At 35.2% G+C, this 12,309-nt stretch overlaps 1 protein-coding gene and 1 long non-coding RNA gene across 2 annotated transcripts; both read left to right on the top strand.

The window, feature by feature from the left end:
• Window positions 1–1,761: 1,761 nt before the first annotated feature.
• On the top strand, window positions 1,762–5,720 carry LOC131944304 (uncharacterized). Its single transcript, XM_059304857.1, has 2 exons — window positions 1,762–1,829; window positions 3,469–5,720. The coding sequence occupies exon 2, from the start codon at window positions 3,556–3,558 to the stop codon at window positions 5,482–5,484; it is 1,929 nt and encodes a 642-aa protein (XP_059160840.1). The 5' UTR covers window positions 1,762–1,829; window positions 3,469–3,555; the 3' UTR covers window positions 5,485–5,720.
• A 4,751-nt stretch (window positions 5,721–10,471) lies between these two features.
• Window positions 10,472–12,305, top strand: LOC131944302 (uncharacterized). Its single transcript, XR_009387006.1, has 3 exons — window positions 10,472–10,563; window positions 11,153–11,412; window positions 11,983–12,305. It is a non-coding gene; the product is annotated as an uncharacterized LOC131944302 (long non-coding RNA).
• The last annotated feature ends 4 nt before the right edge of the window (window positions 12,306–12,309 follow it).

Raw genomic sequence — 12,309 nt, 5'->3', positions numbered from 1 at the left:
GCAGATTTGTTAAAATCGCGATTTTGATTTTTGCAGATTTGTTAATATTATGATTTCGTTTTTTTTTAGATTTGTTAAAATATTTTTTCTTAGTCAGAAGACAAACAGAAGAAGCAAGTTAAACAAAAGCTTGTAAACAAACTCATGAAAAACGTTTTAATAACAAGCTTTTATGTAATAATGCACGGAAAAGTAGAAAATAAATTATATGACTACACTACAATTTAAATAACTATACAGAAAAACGTGGGTCATTTTAGTATATATTGGATACCTTTACTAATATGTAGGAAGAGACTCACGCTTTTCTTCATAGTTGTTTAAATAGTAGTGTATAATTTATTTTCTACTTTAAAAAAAAAGTAATTAAGGCAACCAATTAATTCAAATTTAATGTCACGTTGCATTTTATTTATTTCTTGACCCAAGTACCAACGTTGAAACAAATCTGTCAGTTAGAAGTGTCTGAAATTTCCCTCGGCGTTTTGATCTAGACAGACAGACAATCGATCGAGGAAGCAAGTTAAATAAAAGCTTGTAAGAAAAGCTTGTAAAAAGACAATTTTATTTTATGCAAGATTTCATCAGCAATTCAAAAATTTGATAAAATTAATTATTTTTATACGTGCCTAGCTGTCGATCAAGTCGTCATCTGTATCTTACCTAATGCTAGGTACAAAAATGTTAATCTAATTAACACGCATACATTTTAATGTAATTTCGAAACTAAAGCTTACGTAAATTAAGATAAAATCACAATATTTCAACTAAAGTGGAGTGTCGGTGTGTCCTGGATTGTGACTGGAAAGATGCGCAACGGAATAATGTGCAACGATAAAAATAAACAAAGAGCTACTGTACTGAACTTTAGCATAATAAAACATATTTTTAAAAAATATGGCAAAATTAAATTGTATTAATATAATTTGTTTCTATTTGCGCATTTTTTTGTATTGCATTTTTGAGGTTGCACATTTTCTAGATATCGTTCCAAAGCCAAACGATGATTCACACTAAATACAGCAGATAATTAGCTGTGGATGTGATCCTAGATTTAAATGGAGTCAATACCAAAAATGAAAAGAACACTAAAACAATTGTAATTGTCGCTATTGCAGTTGGATAAGAGGCGTAGCGACCCCCACCCTATATATTTTTTTATATTTATAATTTAAAAACTGCATCTAGAATGAGCTTTTAATTTTTTCCCAAACCATTCTGGCTCTCATGGGGTCGGCAGGTACATATGTACCCCCCTGCCCATCCCCCGTCGCTACGCCTCTGGCCTAGATTTAACAGTAGTTCTCTAGTTAAGCACTGAACAAACTAAATGGAAAAAAAATAAAACTGACCCCTATGTCCTAATCTTATACCTACGTGTTTTTAAATTCCCAACGTTTTAAGTAAACTTAAATAAACGATTTTACTTAGCATGGCCTTGTTAAAAAGCATTTTTCTTGCACATAACTATGACTTAGTTGCAGTCAGCGATGTATCTTGGCAAAGCAAAGCCCAAACAAATATCCTAAACTTGTTGAGGACGTGAATTAAATGTCTTCACCTGGTGAAATACAGCGCCCTCCCCCATGTAAGTCTACAGCTTCCTATGAAAAAACATTTAAACATTAAGACATTCACGATCTACACTTTTGCGCACCAAGATTTTGGATACTGCTTAGTTGCTGTTATAAATGACCATTCGCAATTTTATTTTTTTAATGAACGGATTTGACATTTTCAATGTTATTTCCACAGCTGATATTTACTTACATTACGTGGCTCTGAAATTGTAAAGTTTTTATATTTATAAATGTTCTAAAAGTCTAAAGGTAATACTAATTTTGAATAATATATCAGAAAATAATAAAACCAAGCCCTACACCTTTAGGATTTCTCATTTCTATGATGGACGATCTAATTTTTTTACCTTTTTAAACACTTTTTTTTTATAAAAGAAATGTCTTACAGTATCGTTTCATGACTGAGTAATTTTGTTCTTACTTAAGGTTTGCATATTTAAGCAGTCTCGATGTTGTCTAAATATTTTTAATCACACATGCAAAAATAGGACTGCGTGATTTGGTGGTAGAGCGCCAGATTCATTATTATCTTTTACCGACCGAGTCCAAGACATATATGGGGCAGATCAAGTATAGTTAATCAGGTTTATTTATATGGGGCAGATAAAGTAGATAACCTTGGCAAACAAATGAAAACTGTAGTCAGGACTATTTTCCGCCGAATAGGTTTCCCTAACGTGAGGCAGGTATATATCTGAGCTGAGTGGACATAGACTTAAGTCTGAGATCTAGGCTCTACCTCCAAACTACACCTTTAACAGGATCGCTAGATAGCTAACACAAAACTCCTACGTTCGTTTATTTGACTATAGTCTGTATGACGTCCCTGAGTTTACCCAGCTCTAATGGGTACCTAACCATACAATGTCCCCTGAGTTTACCCAGCTCTAATGGGAATCTAACCATACAATGTCCCCTGAGTTTACCCAGCTCTGATGTGCACCTGACCATACAATGTCCCCTAAGTTTACCCAGCTCTGATGTGCACCTGACCATAAAATGTCCCCTGAGTTTACCCAACTCTGATATGCACCTGACCATACAATGTCCCCTGAGTTTACCCAGCTCTGATGTGCACCTGACCATACAATGTCCCCTGAGTTTACCCAACTCTGATGTGTACCTGACCAAACAATGTCCCCTGAGTTTACCCAGCTCTGTTGGGTACCAGTCCCATGTAAGAAACACGTCTGTTTAAATTACTGCCGATCGCACTATACGTTTACATGCAGTTGACAAGAATATAATAAACACTAATTCATCTGCATTATGTAAATTTAGGTACAAAATGGAAACTTCACTATCTGTAAATAATAGGAAATACAGACAGATAACTTCAACCCATACCTAAACTTACTTTTGATAGTAACCCCAAACACTAAATTAACCTACAATCGTAAACACTAATCCTATTTAAATAAAAGTAAATTGTAAACGGTGACTTTGAATCAGTCCAGTTAAGAACTCAACGAGAACCTCTTCTCCAACTATATTCTTTTACTACTCAGCGTAGAGTGAATCAAAAGTACCTGCTATACAGAAATGACTTTCCTAGTCGTAATCCTAGCCTTGACTTAATTCACAACGACACTGAGATAAATATATTATACATAGCAAATAAAAAGTAAAGTTACCATTTAGAACATAACAGTCAATGGGGCAGAAAATGTGACCTCGACATTTGAGTAGATCGTGTGGTCAGCCAAATGTCCGACTGTATTTTCTTTTCTTCACGTGCGACAGGTTTATATCAGAGCTGAGTTGTACGTACTCAATCCAGGGATTTGAGCTCGTGTCTTTAGAGTTAGCAGACGTGAGCTCTACAGTCCCACCACACCGGCATGTCCTTACTATATAATGACCTTAAAACAAACTTATATATTTCCAGATGCATGCTGAGAGATCATCACAACATTTTTAATACTGAGATAGTGCTGTACGAAATTAATAGCAGAGACACCACCAAATTCTAAACATGGCTTGTACATCTACGCCAGACACCGCATCATGTGATTTCACCATCGTGGTTGACGGCACTGAATTTATAAGCCACCGGGAAATCCTAAGTTCAGCTTCAAATTACTTCGACGCCTTGTTTAGAAGCAACATGAGGGAGACACAAGAAGGGAGGGTGGAGCTACAGGGTATGACAAGTGAGACTTTTGCTGTTGTGTTAAATTTCATCCACCAGCGTGTCCATGGTCTGACGGCTGATAACATTGATGACATCTGGGATGCAGCGAATCGTCTGGATATAGCAATATATCTTAAAGTAATAGAGCAATTTATAATTGATAATTTATCAATTGATAATCTATGGCACTTTTATTTAAAAGCTATCGATTTCAATTCCATCCACACCAAAGAAGGGTCGTTAACGTTCATGAAGCAAAATTACGAGCTTGTATTTAGGATGAAAGAGTTTCTGAATTTTCCTTTTCCTTTAGTGCTTTCATGTATCGAAAGTGAGGAGTTGAATGTCAAGACAGAGGACTCAGTTTTGGAGTCCATTTTAGTCTGGGTTTCTCACGGAAAGTACAGACCAGGTGCTTGTATATCACCTGACCCTAGCGATACGGGAGCGGTGTGTAAGGATGTTGAATTTCAGACCAGTGAGGGTCACTCTCGTGACGTCACAAGTACTGGTCAGTCGGAAAGCGTCAGAAAGTTTGGTCAGAATTGTGACACACGAACCGTAGCTGAGGCTGACGAAACTGACAAGCCTGACATTAACTTCAGACAACATGGTCAGCACGGTAACTTCAAAAATGAAGAACACACTGGTGACGTCACAGAATGTAGCCTGGCATGCGATCGATTAAATTATCTCGCCGAACTCATGTCGAGTGCCAAACTTACTTTAGCTACAGTCAGTTACCTAAGGAGTTTACTCACAAACCCGTATATAATCCAATGCCCAGATGCCTATCACGGAATACAAGAAGCACTGAAATACAAGTGTGGGGTGTATCCTTTAGAGAGCGCCACATTGACACCTCTTCGAACTAACAGCGGAAAGAGAAATGCCTTGGCGTTTGTTGGAATGGATTTCGGTTTGCACCTCTACGATTTGGAGAGCAAAACATTCAGTAAAATCAAGCTCGAGAACTTCAAGGGACGATACAGAAGGGTTGTGTTTGTAGTATCGCTGGGGTCGACACTTTGCTTCGTATGTGAAAAGTACTTAAGAAATTGTCCTTTCGCCAATCATAAATGCCGCCTTTCAACTGTCCTTTTGTTAGAAGAAAATAAAAAGTTAGTAAAATTGTATGAAAAGTGCGGTAAAGACGGTTTGCTCTTATATTTATTTATTGTAAAGAACAAAATTTTTTGCGTCGAAACAAATGATCGCTATGCTGTAACCAGAAGTCGCATATTTGATCCCGACATATTCAAGGCAGTCATATTAAACACCCGTATCAATATGTTTTCAGCCTTTGTTTTAGAAAACGATATTTTGTGGATTGATTTCAGAGACCATCTCATTAACCAAACTAACTATTTACCAGTCAACACTTACAACGTTGAAACTAAAACTCAAACAGCAAATCACATACAATGTTTGGGAAGACGACGTTTTATGTCTGTGGCCATACACAAAAACAAAGAAACGTTTCTTTTATTCTCAAGCGGAGATTTAGTATCGGTCAAGAGAGGTTCTGACAACGCAGTCAAATTCATACCGGTGGTTCAACTTTGGAATACTTTTGAATTGTATCTAAACGGAGCTGTTTGCTATAAAAACGAGCTGACTTTGTTTTGTACAACAAGCCATGTGTCAAATTGGACAATTTTGTCGTCAGTGCCGGGACTTTTTGACAAGATCAATGTCGTCGATTTTACGGAGGTGATGTGGACATCAAAGATGGTTCCTGTGATGGCTCCCTTGTCTTGGTTTGAGTGAGGTTTTGGCAGTGCTTTTAATGTCCCATCCTCGGCTATCACCATTCTTTTAAATAAAAGTCGTCAGCCAATGAAAACCATCGTAGATAGTCAAACATAAAATGCAAAAAAAAAGATTGTGATTAATGACATTCAACAAACTCCATCACACAGATTACCAGCTGTTTCTATTTTAATTTTTCTTACGTGAATTTACATCACAATTTACACATTACCCTGTGTATTTTAGATTATCATATTTATGCTGTCGGTCATTAAAATGAAATAAAAATGAAATCTCTGATTAACTTTAAATGTTGTTTTTTTTTAATTTTTAAATTCATTTTTAATGTGACAAAAGTGCATGTATTGTCTTCCCTTGTTGATTTCTATACTGCGTTCAACACAATTCTCCAACAGCAGTAATAGCCGTCACCCCCCACCACCTTTTATCCAAACAGCCTTTACCCCAACAGCTACAATCTCAACAGCTTCACCCCTTCAGCCTTAACTCAAAATCATTTAACCCCAGATGCTAACTCCAACAGCTACCACCTACACTGCCATTATCCCACGACCTGTATAAAAACATTACCCGCATTTATCTTGCTCATAGATTCTCAAACCTTTCGGTCTAGCGTAGGTGACTTTAAACACAGCAAATGATTTGATGTGGAAGTGCATCTGGATTTAAGTAGAGTCAATACCACAAATGAAAACGATACTACTACAATTGTATCGGCGTAGGTATTGCAGTATTTACCTACGTTTTAAAGTGCTTCTCTAGTTCAGCACAAACATACTAAATGGAAACTAATTCAACTGACCCCTAGGCCCTAATCATATTTTTACATATTTTTATATCCCTAAATTTTACATAAATATCAATATACGATTTTATTTAGCATGATCTGGTTTAAAAAATATTTTTCTTGCAAATAACTATGATTTGAACTACATTCAGCTATGTATTATTGGCAAAGCGACGCTCAAACGAATATCCTAAATATCCTAAATGAGTACTTTAACTAAATAGCTTCACATGGTAAAGAGAACCCCCCCCCTCCCCTCTTCCCACCCGCACACCTCCTACGTAAGTTTACAGCTACTTGTAAAAAAATTAACATTAAGATATTCAAGATTTACGCTTCTTCGCACCAGGAATTTGTTTCCTAAAAACGTCTGCATAGTCGCGGTTATAAATAATCATACGCAATTTTTTTTTTTAAATTAACGGATGGGGCAATTTAGTTGTTGTTTCGAAAGTGATATTTACTTACGTTATTTGGCTGGGGAATTGTGAAGTTTTATGTTTATAAATGTTCTAAAGTCTAAAGGTAATATTAATGTTGAATGATATATGAGATAATGATAAACCCAAGCCTTACACCTAACATCCTTTGGATTTCTAATTTTTATGATAAACATTCTACATTTATAGCTTTTTAAAGACTTATTTATATCCGAAACGTCGTTTCAGTATCGCTCTATGGTTGAGTCCTTATGTTCTCACTTAATGGTTGCATGTGTGAGCAGTCTCAATGTTGTCTTAGCATTTTTAATAATACACTTAAATAATGGGGCTGTGTGGTTGGGTGGTTAGGCGCCAGATTCATCATTATCTTTTGCCGTTCGTGTCCAAGACATAGATTGGGCAGATAAAGTAGAGTTCATCAGGTCTATTTACGTTGGCATAATTGGGGATGATATAGTCAGCTCTATGCCAATCTGAGGTTGGACGACTCATAGAGCCCGAGATCCAAACCCGATACTTTGGTGTAAGCAATAGTAAGCTCTACCAACAGACTAAGCCGTCCCCGAAAGTGCTAGATAGATAACCCGAAAATTCCTACGTTAGTATATTTGAATCTAATCAGTAGATTAGTTAACCCAGCTCGGATGTGTAATTAACTATAGAATGTCACCTGAGTTCATCCAGCTCTGATAGGTACCTAACCATAGAATACCCCATGAGTTCACCAAGCTCTAATGGATGCCTAACAATAGAAAGTCCCTGAGTTCACCCAGCTATGATGGGTGACAGTCTCACGTAAGTGACATAAAAGTCAAGAGTAATGCTGATTGAACTATACTTTCATATGCAGTTGACAAGAAAAAGATAAACAGTACTTTATTTGCCGTATGGAAGTGTAGTTACACAATGAAAAATTAACTATATGTAAATAATAATAAATAAAGACGGATAACTTCAATACAAAACCTAAAATATATGTAAATAATAATACAAGAAGACAGATAACTTCAATCCAAAACCTTAACATACCTTTGATAGTAACCTTAATGACTAATATAACCGAGATATCTTAGCAACCATAGACATTAAGTAGAATTAAAATCTAATACTAGCGGTGAGACTTAATTTATCACGATAAGAACATTATGAGAACTTCTTCTCCAACTATATTATGCTATTACGCAACGTAGAGTAAAACGAATTATACATATATGGTTCATTTAGTCCTAATCCTTGCCTTGATATCATTCACAACGATACTTAGATAAACATATTTAATCTATCACTTTTTAGTAGTAAAGTTACCCTTTACAAGCTGGCTGTCCAATAATGATGTAACATTTGAGTAGTTCTTGTGGTCAGCACTAAGTCCAATAATCTTTTCTTATCTTTACGTGAGTCAGATTTTTATCAGAGCTGGGTGCTCACTTACATTGTACAGATAATCTAGGGATTCGAGCTCGAAACTTTTGAATTAGCAGTCGTGAGTTCTACATTCCAACCTAACCATCATGCCCTCAATGCACTTTAAAAACTTTTATTTCCCGATGTAAACTAAGAGATCATCGAAATCTTTTTATACTGAAAGATCCACACAAGGACACAAAGAATATCTTCTCGCATGCATCCTCAAAGTCTAAACATGAATTGTACGCCTAAGACGAAGGATGCATTATGTGACTTCACCATCGTGTTTGACGGCACTGAATTTAAAAGTCAACAGGAAATCCTGCGTTCAACTTCGACATACTTCGACGCCTGGGTGTGTTATGGATATAACTGTAAAAGGTAGGAACATTCTTCATTGATATGCCAGTGAACGTTAATAATTACGTATGCATGAATCTATTGAAGAAAACTGTATAATATGGGTATATGGAGCTATTGAAAGGTTTAGCTTAGGTTTAAGGAACTGTAACTAAAAGCGAATAGTCAATCATGTAGGGAAAATGGGGCTTAATAATGTTGAATGTAACTTTAATTTAATTTCACAATCAGACGTGAATCATGAAATTTAAGTATTTATACATTTCTACATTATCAAATTCGTTTAGTGACGATAGTTAATTATGATTTTTTTCTTATTAACTAGCCGGCACAAACATGCCCTGCACTGGCCTTTAAATAAAACTTACAAACAAATTTTACGTGAAAAATATTAATGTGAAATATCTACGACCCCACACACACTCGACAAATCCTGGTACAATTATTAACACCTGAAAATTGTACCATTTTAAAGTATGTTGGTATCTAACTGATCACTTGTTTATTTAGCACTTTTATCTGTTTAATTGCAATGCGAAATATATTAGTATGAATTAGGATATAACAATAATAAAGAAAGACTATAAAGCGTTACCGCATCGATATTCTAAAAGCAAAAAGAAAACTATTATAAAAGTTTTAAAATGCATATTAAGTTGAGTTGGTCATTTATACAGATTATAAAATCGCGTCAAATTAATTGTGTTGGCTGTCATTAAACTATCATTCTCAAATCAACACCTAATGTCAAAGATGTATTTTAATAGGTTTTTTTACAAATTTCTTAACAAATATAAATCTGTTCAACACACATACATTTGATATAAAATCGAACTAAAGGATACAAACAATAATATAAAAGCACTACATTATATCTCCATTGTGTCCTGGACAGTGAGACGATTGATGCACAATGGAAAAATGCGCAACGGAAAATGCGCACAAAAAGTTGTAAGGACATTTTGGTTTTCTTATATTTTACATTTAAAAAAACAGTCACCACATGTATACTGTAGCAAAAAAAAACAACATATTAGCACGAAATATGGCAAAATTAAAGTGTATTAGTATAATTAGTTAGTTTTTGCGTAATTTCCATTGAATAGTTTTTAAATTGCGAATTTTCTAATGTACCATCCTTGACGTCTAATAATCAGACAACGATGTCTATTGGCAAAGTGATGTCCAAACGAATTTCTTAAATGTGTTGAGGAACTTAATGGAGGCGAGCGAGTAGACGAGAATCCTTCCTTCATGTTGTTGACATGGAATAAAAACGTGCTTTTTTAGATTTAGCAAACAAAGCAACCATAAAAATAATAAATAAAAACGTAAGCCTAAAATTAATTCAGACATTTTTCATTTTCATTTTTCTATTTATTTTCATAAAAAGTAAATTTAACCGGATGTTTCACTCTCGTAAGACAAATATTGATTGGCTATACAGGAACTCCGTGATCGATAACTATCTGTTATAATTTATATAATTTTTAAATACCATTGCAAATTCAAACCACATGACCTAGTTTTCCTATTTGTTTTCGCTTACAATGTGTACAATAAAAAATATGGCAGCCTATCGAATAGCAGGATACCATTGTTTATGTCGCCATTACACGTGAAAACCAAATTGTTTTTGCTTTTTTTTAATGTTTATATAGTTACCGAAAATATTAAAAACATCCAATACAACTAATCCTTAGTAAAGTCCAAATAAAACCAGACAGACAGGATTTTATAACCATATTAATTGTAACTACGTCTTGCATGCTTTTAAAAATATTTAATGACCTCTCGAATATTTTCTCGCCCGCGTCCATTAAATGTCTTCACCAAGCCTCCCCCCTCATATGTAAGTCTACAAATTCCTATAAAAAAATAAAGTTATTTAAGATCTACGCTTTTTCGCACCAAGAATTTGGTTTCTAAAAATGTCAGCTTAGTCGCGATTATGAAAGACAACGCAAACATTTTTTTTTAAATGAACGGATGGCACATTTTTAAGGCAACTTCAACTATTATTTATTTACATTATTTGGCTCTAAAATTTTTACACTTACAATGTTCTAAAATCTAAAGGTAATATTTATGTTTAATCTATCAGATAATAATAAAACCTAGCCCTGCAGCTTTATGATTTCTCAACCATGTAATGGACAATATAGATTTATAGCTTTCTTTCCACTTAATTATATCTGGAACGTCTTTTCAGAATTTTTGTTTGTTTATGTATTTATATTTAGAATAGTCTGTGTTTATTGATAGTGTATAGATCTATAGTTTTTAACTGTACTGTAAGTTGTGTAGTTTCGTTTTGTACCTGTTTTCTGTAAGGTGTGTGAGAATATGTGTGATTATCCCAGTTTAGTCCAGTTCTCCTAGAAGGCCAGTATGGGTTATTTCTCTACTGTTAGATAGCCACTGTATCTTAGCTTGTGTTCAACTCGTACTAGCGTAAGTATTTGTATTTAGAATAGTCTGTGTTGTGTAGATAATGTATATAGTATTAATCTCTTTTAGTTTTAACAAGCCGATGTTTCATTAAAATTATTTTTGTTTTCTAACCCATTTTAGTTGTTCGTCTTTTATGTTGCATAGAGCACTTGACATCTAAAGCCGTGTCCGTGTGTTCACTATGCCTAGACGCATTTGTTTTTCTAACTTTCAGGTTACACGTCATAAGTTCTACCATCAGACCAAGCCACATCCACGAGAGTACCCGAAATTATCAAGTTAAGATGTAAGCCTTTGTAGGAAGTCACTGAGTTCCTCCAGCTCTGATCACCACCTAACCATAGAATGTTTCCTGAGTTCACCCAGCTCTGATGGGTATTGGTCTCACGAAAGGGACTGTTGTGCATGGTACTTTACCTTCATATGCCGTTGTAAACCGTATGAAACATCAGGAACGAAATGAAATTACTACCTGTAAGTAATACAAAATACAGACAGGTAACGTCAACCCTTTACTAAACTTACCTTTGAAGGTAACGTTAAATACTAATTTAATCATTATCTAACGATAATCCTGAAAGTAAAATTAAAATATAATAGTAGCAGTTACATTTAAGTAGTACAAAAAAAAAACAATATGAGAAGCTTATATTCTGTCATTACTCAGCATAGAGTGAACACAATGTATCCGTTAAACAAATATGACTCTCCTGTTCCTAATCCTAGCGTTGATATTATTCAAATTGACACTGAGATTAATAAAGGTATTCAATCACAAAGAAGTAGTTAAGTTACCGTTCAGAAGTTGGCATTCTATTACGCGGATGATGTAACATTTTGAGTAGTTAGTGTATCCAGCGCTATGTCCAATCATCTTTTTCTTTACGTGAGTCAGGTTTCTAACTGAGCAGGGTGGACTCAGGGCCATTGTACGGACTTAATTCAGGGATTCGAGCTCGAGTCTTTAGAGTTAGCTGACATGAGTTCCACCATCCCACCACACCGACAGGCTTTCACTAAACCTTAACAAACATATATTTCCAGATGTACACTCAGAGATCATCGCGCCACTTTTACAACTGAGATAAACATCAACAAACTTAAAAATGGCTTGTTCGCCTACGATGAACGCCGCTTCATGTGATTTCACCATCATAGTTGACGGTACCGAGTTTAAAAGCCAACGGGAAATCCTGAGTTCAACTTCCGCATACTTCGACGCCTTGTTTAGAAGCAACATGAAGGAGGCCAAAGAAGGGAGGGTGGAGCTACAGGGTATGACAAGTGAGACTTTCGCTGTTGTTTTAAATTTCATCCACCAGCGTGTCCATGGTCTGACGACTGACAACATTGATGACATCTGGGATGCAG

This window comes from Physella acuta, unplaced genomic scaffold, assembly GCF_028476545.2.
Source record: "Physella acuta isolate Inbredline_101_S28 unplaced genomic scaffold, ASM2847654v3 ptg000488l, whole genome shotgun sequence".
NCBI classification, from domain to species: Eukaryota; Metazoa; Mollusca; class Gastropoda; family Physidae; genus Physella; species Physella acuta.
The sequence above is the reverse complement of the archived record's forward strand: the minus strand, read 5'-3'. Positions and strand labels throughout refer to the sequence as shown.

Bases quoted from the DNA above. Each gene is read 5' to 3' on its own strand.
- LOC131944304 (XM_059304857.1), top strand. From the start codon at position 3,556: ATGGCTTGTACATCTACGCCAGACACCGCATCATGTGATTTCACCATC.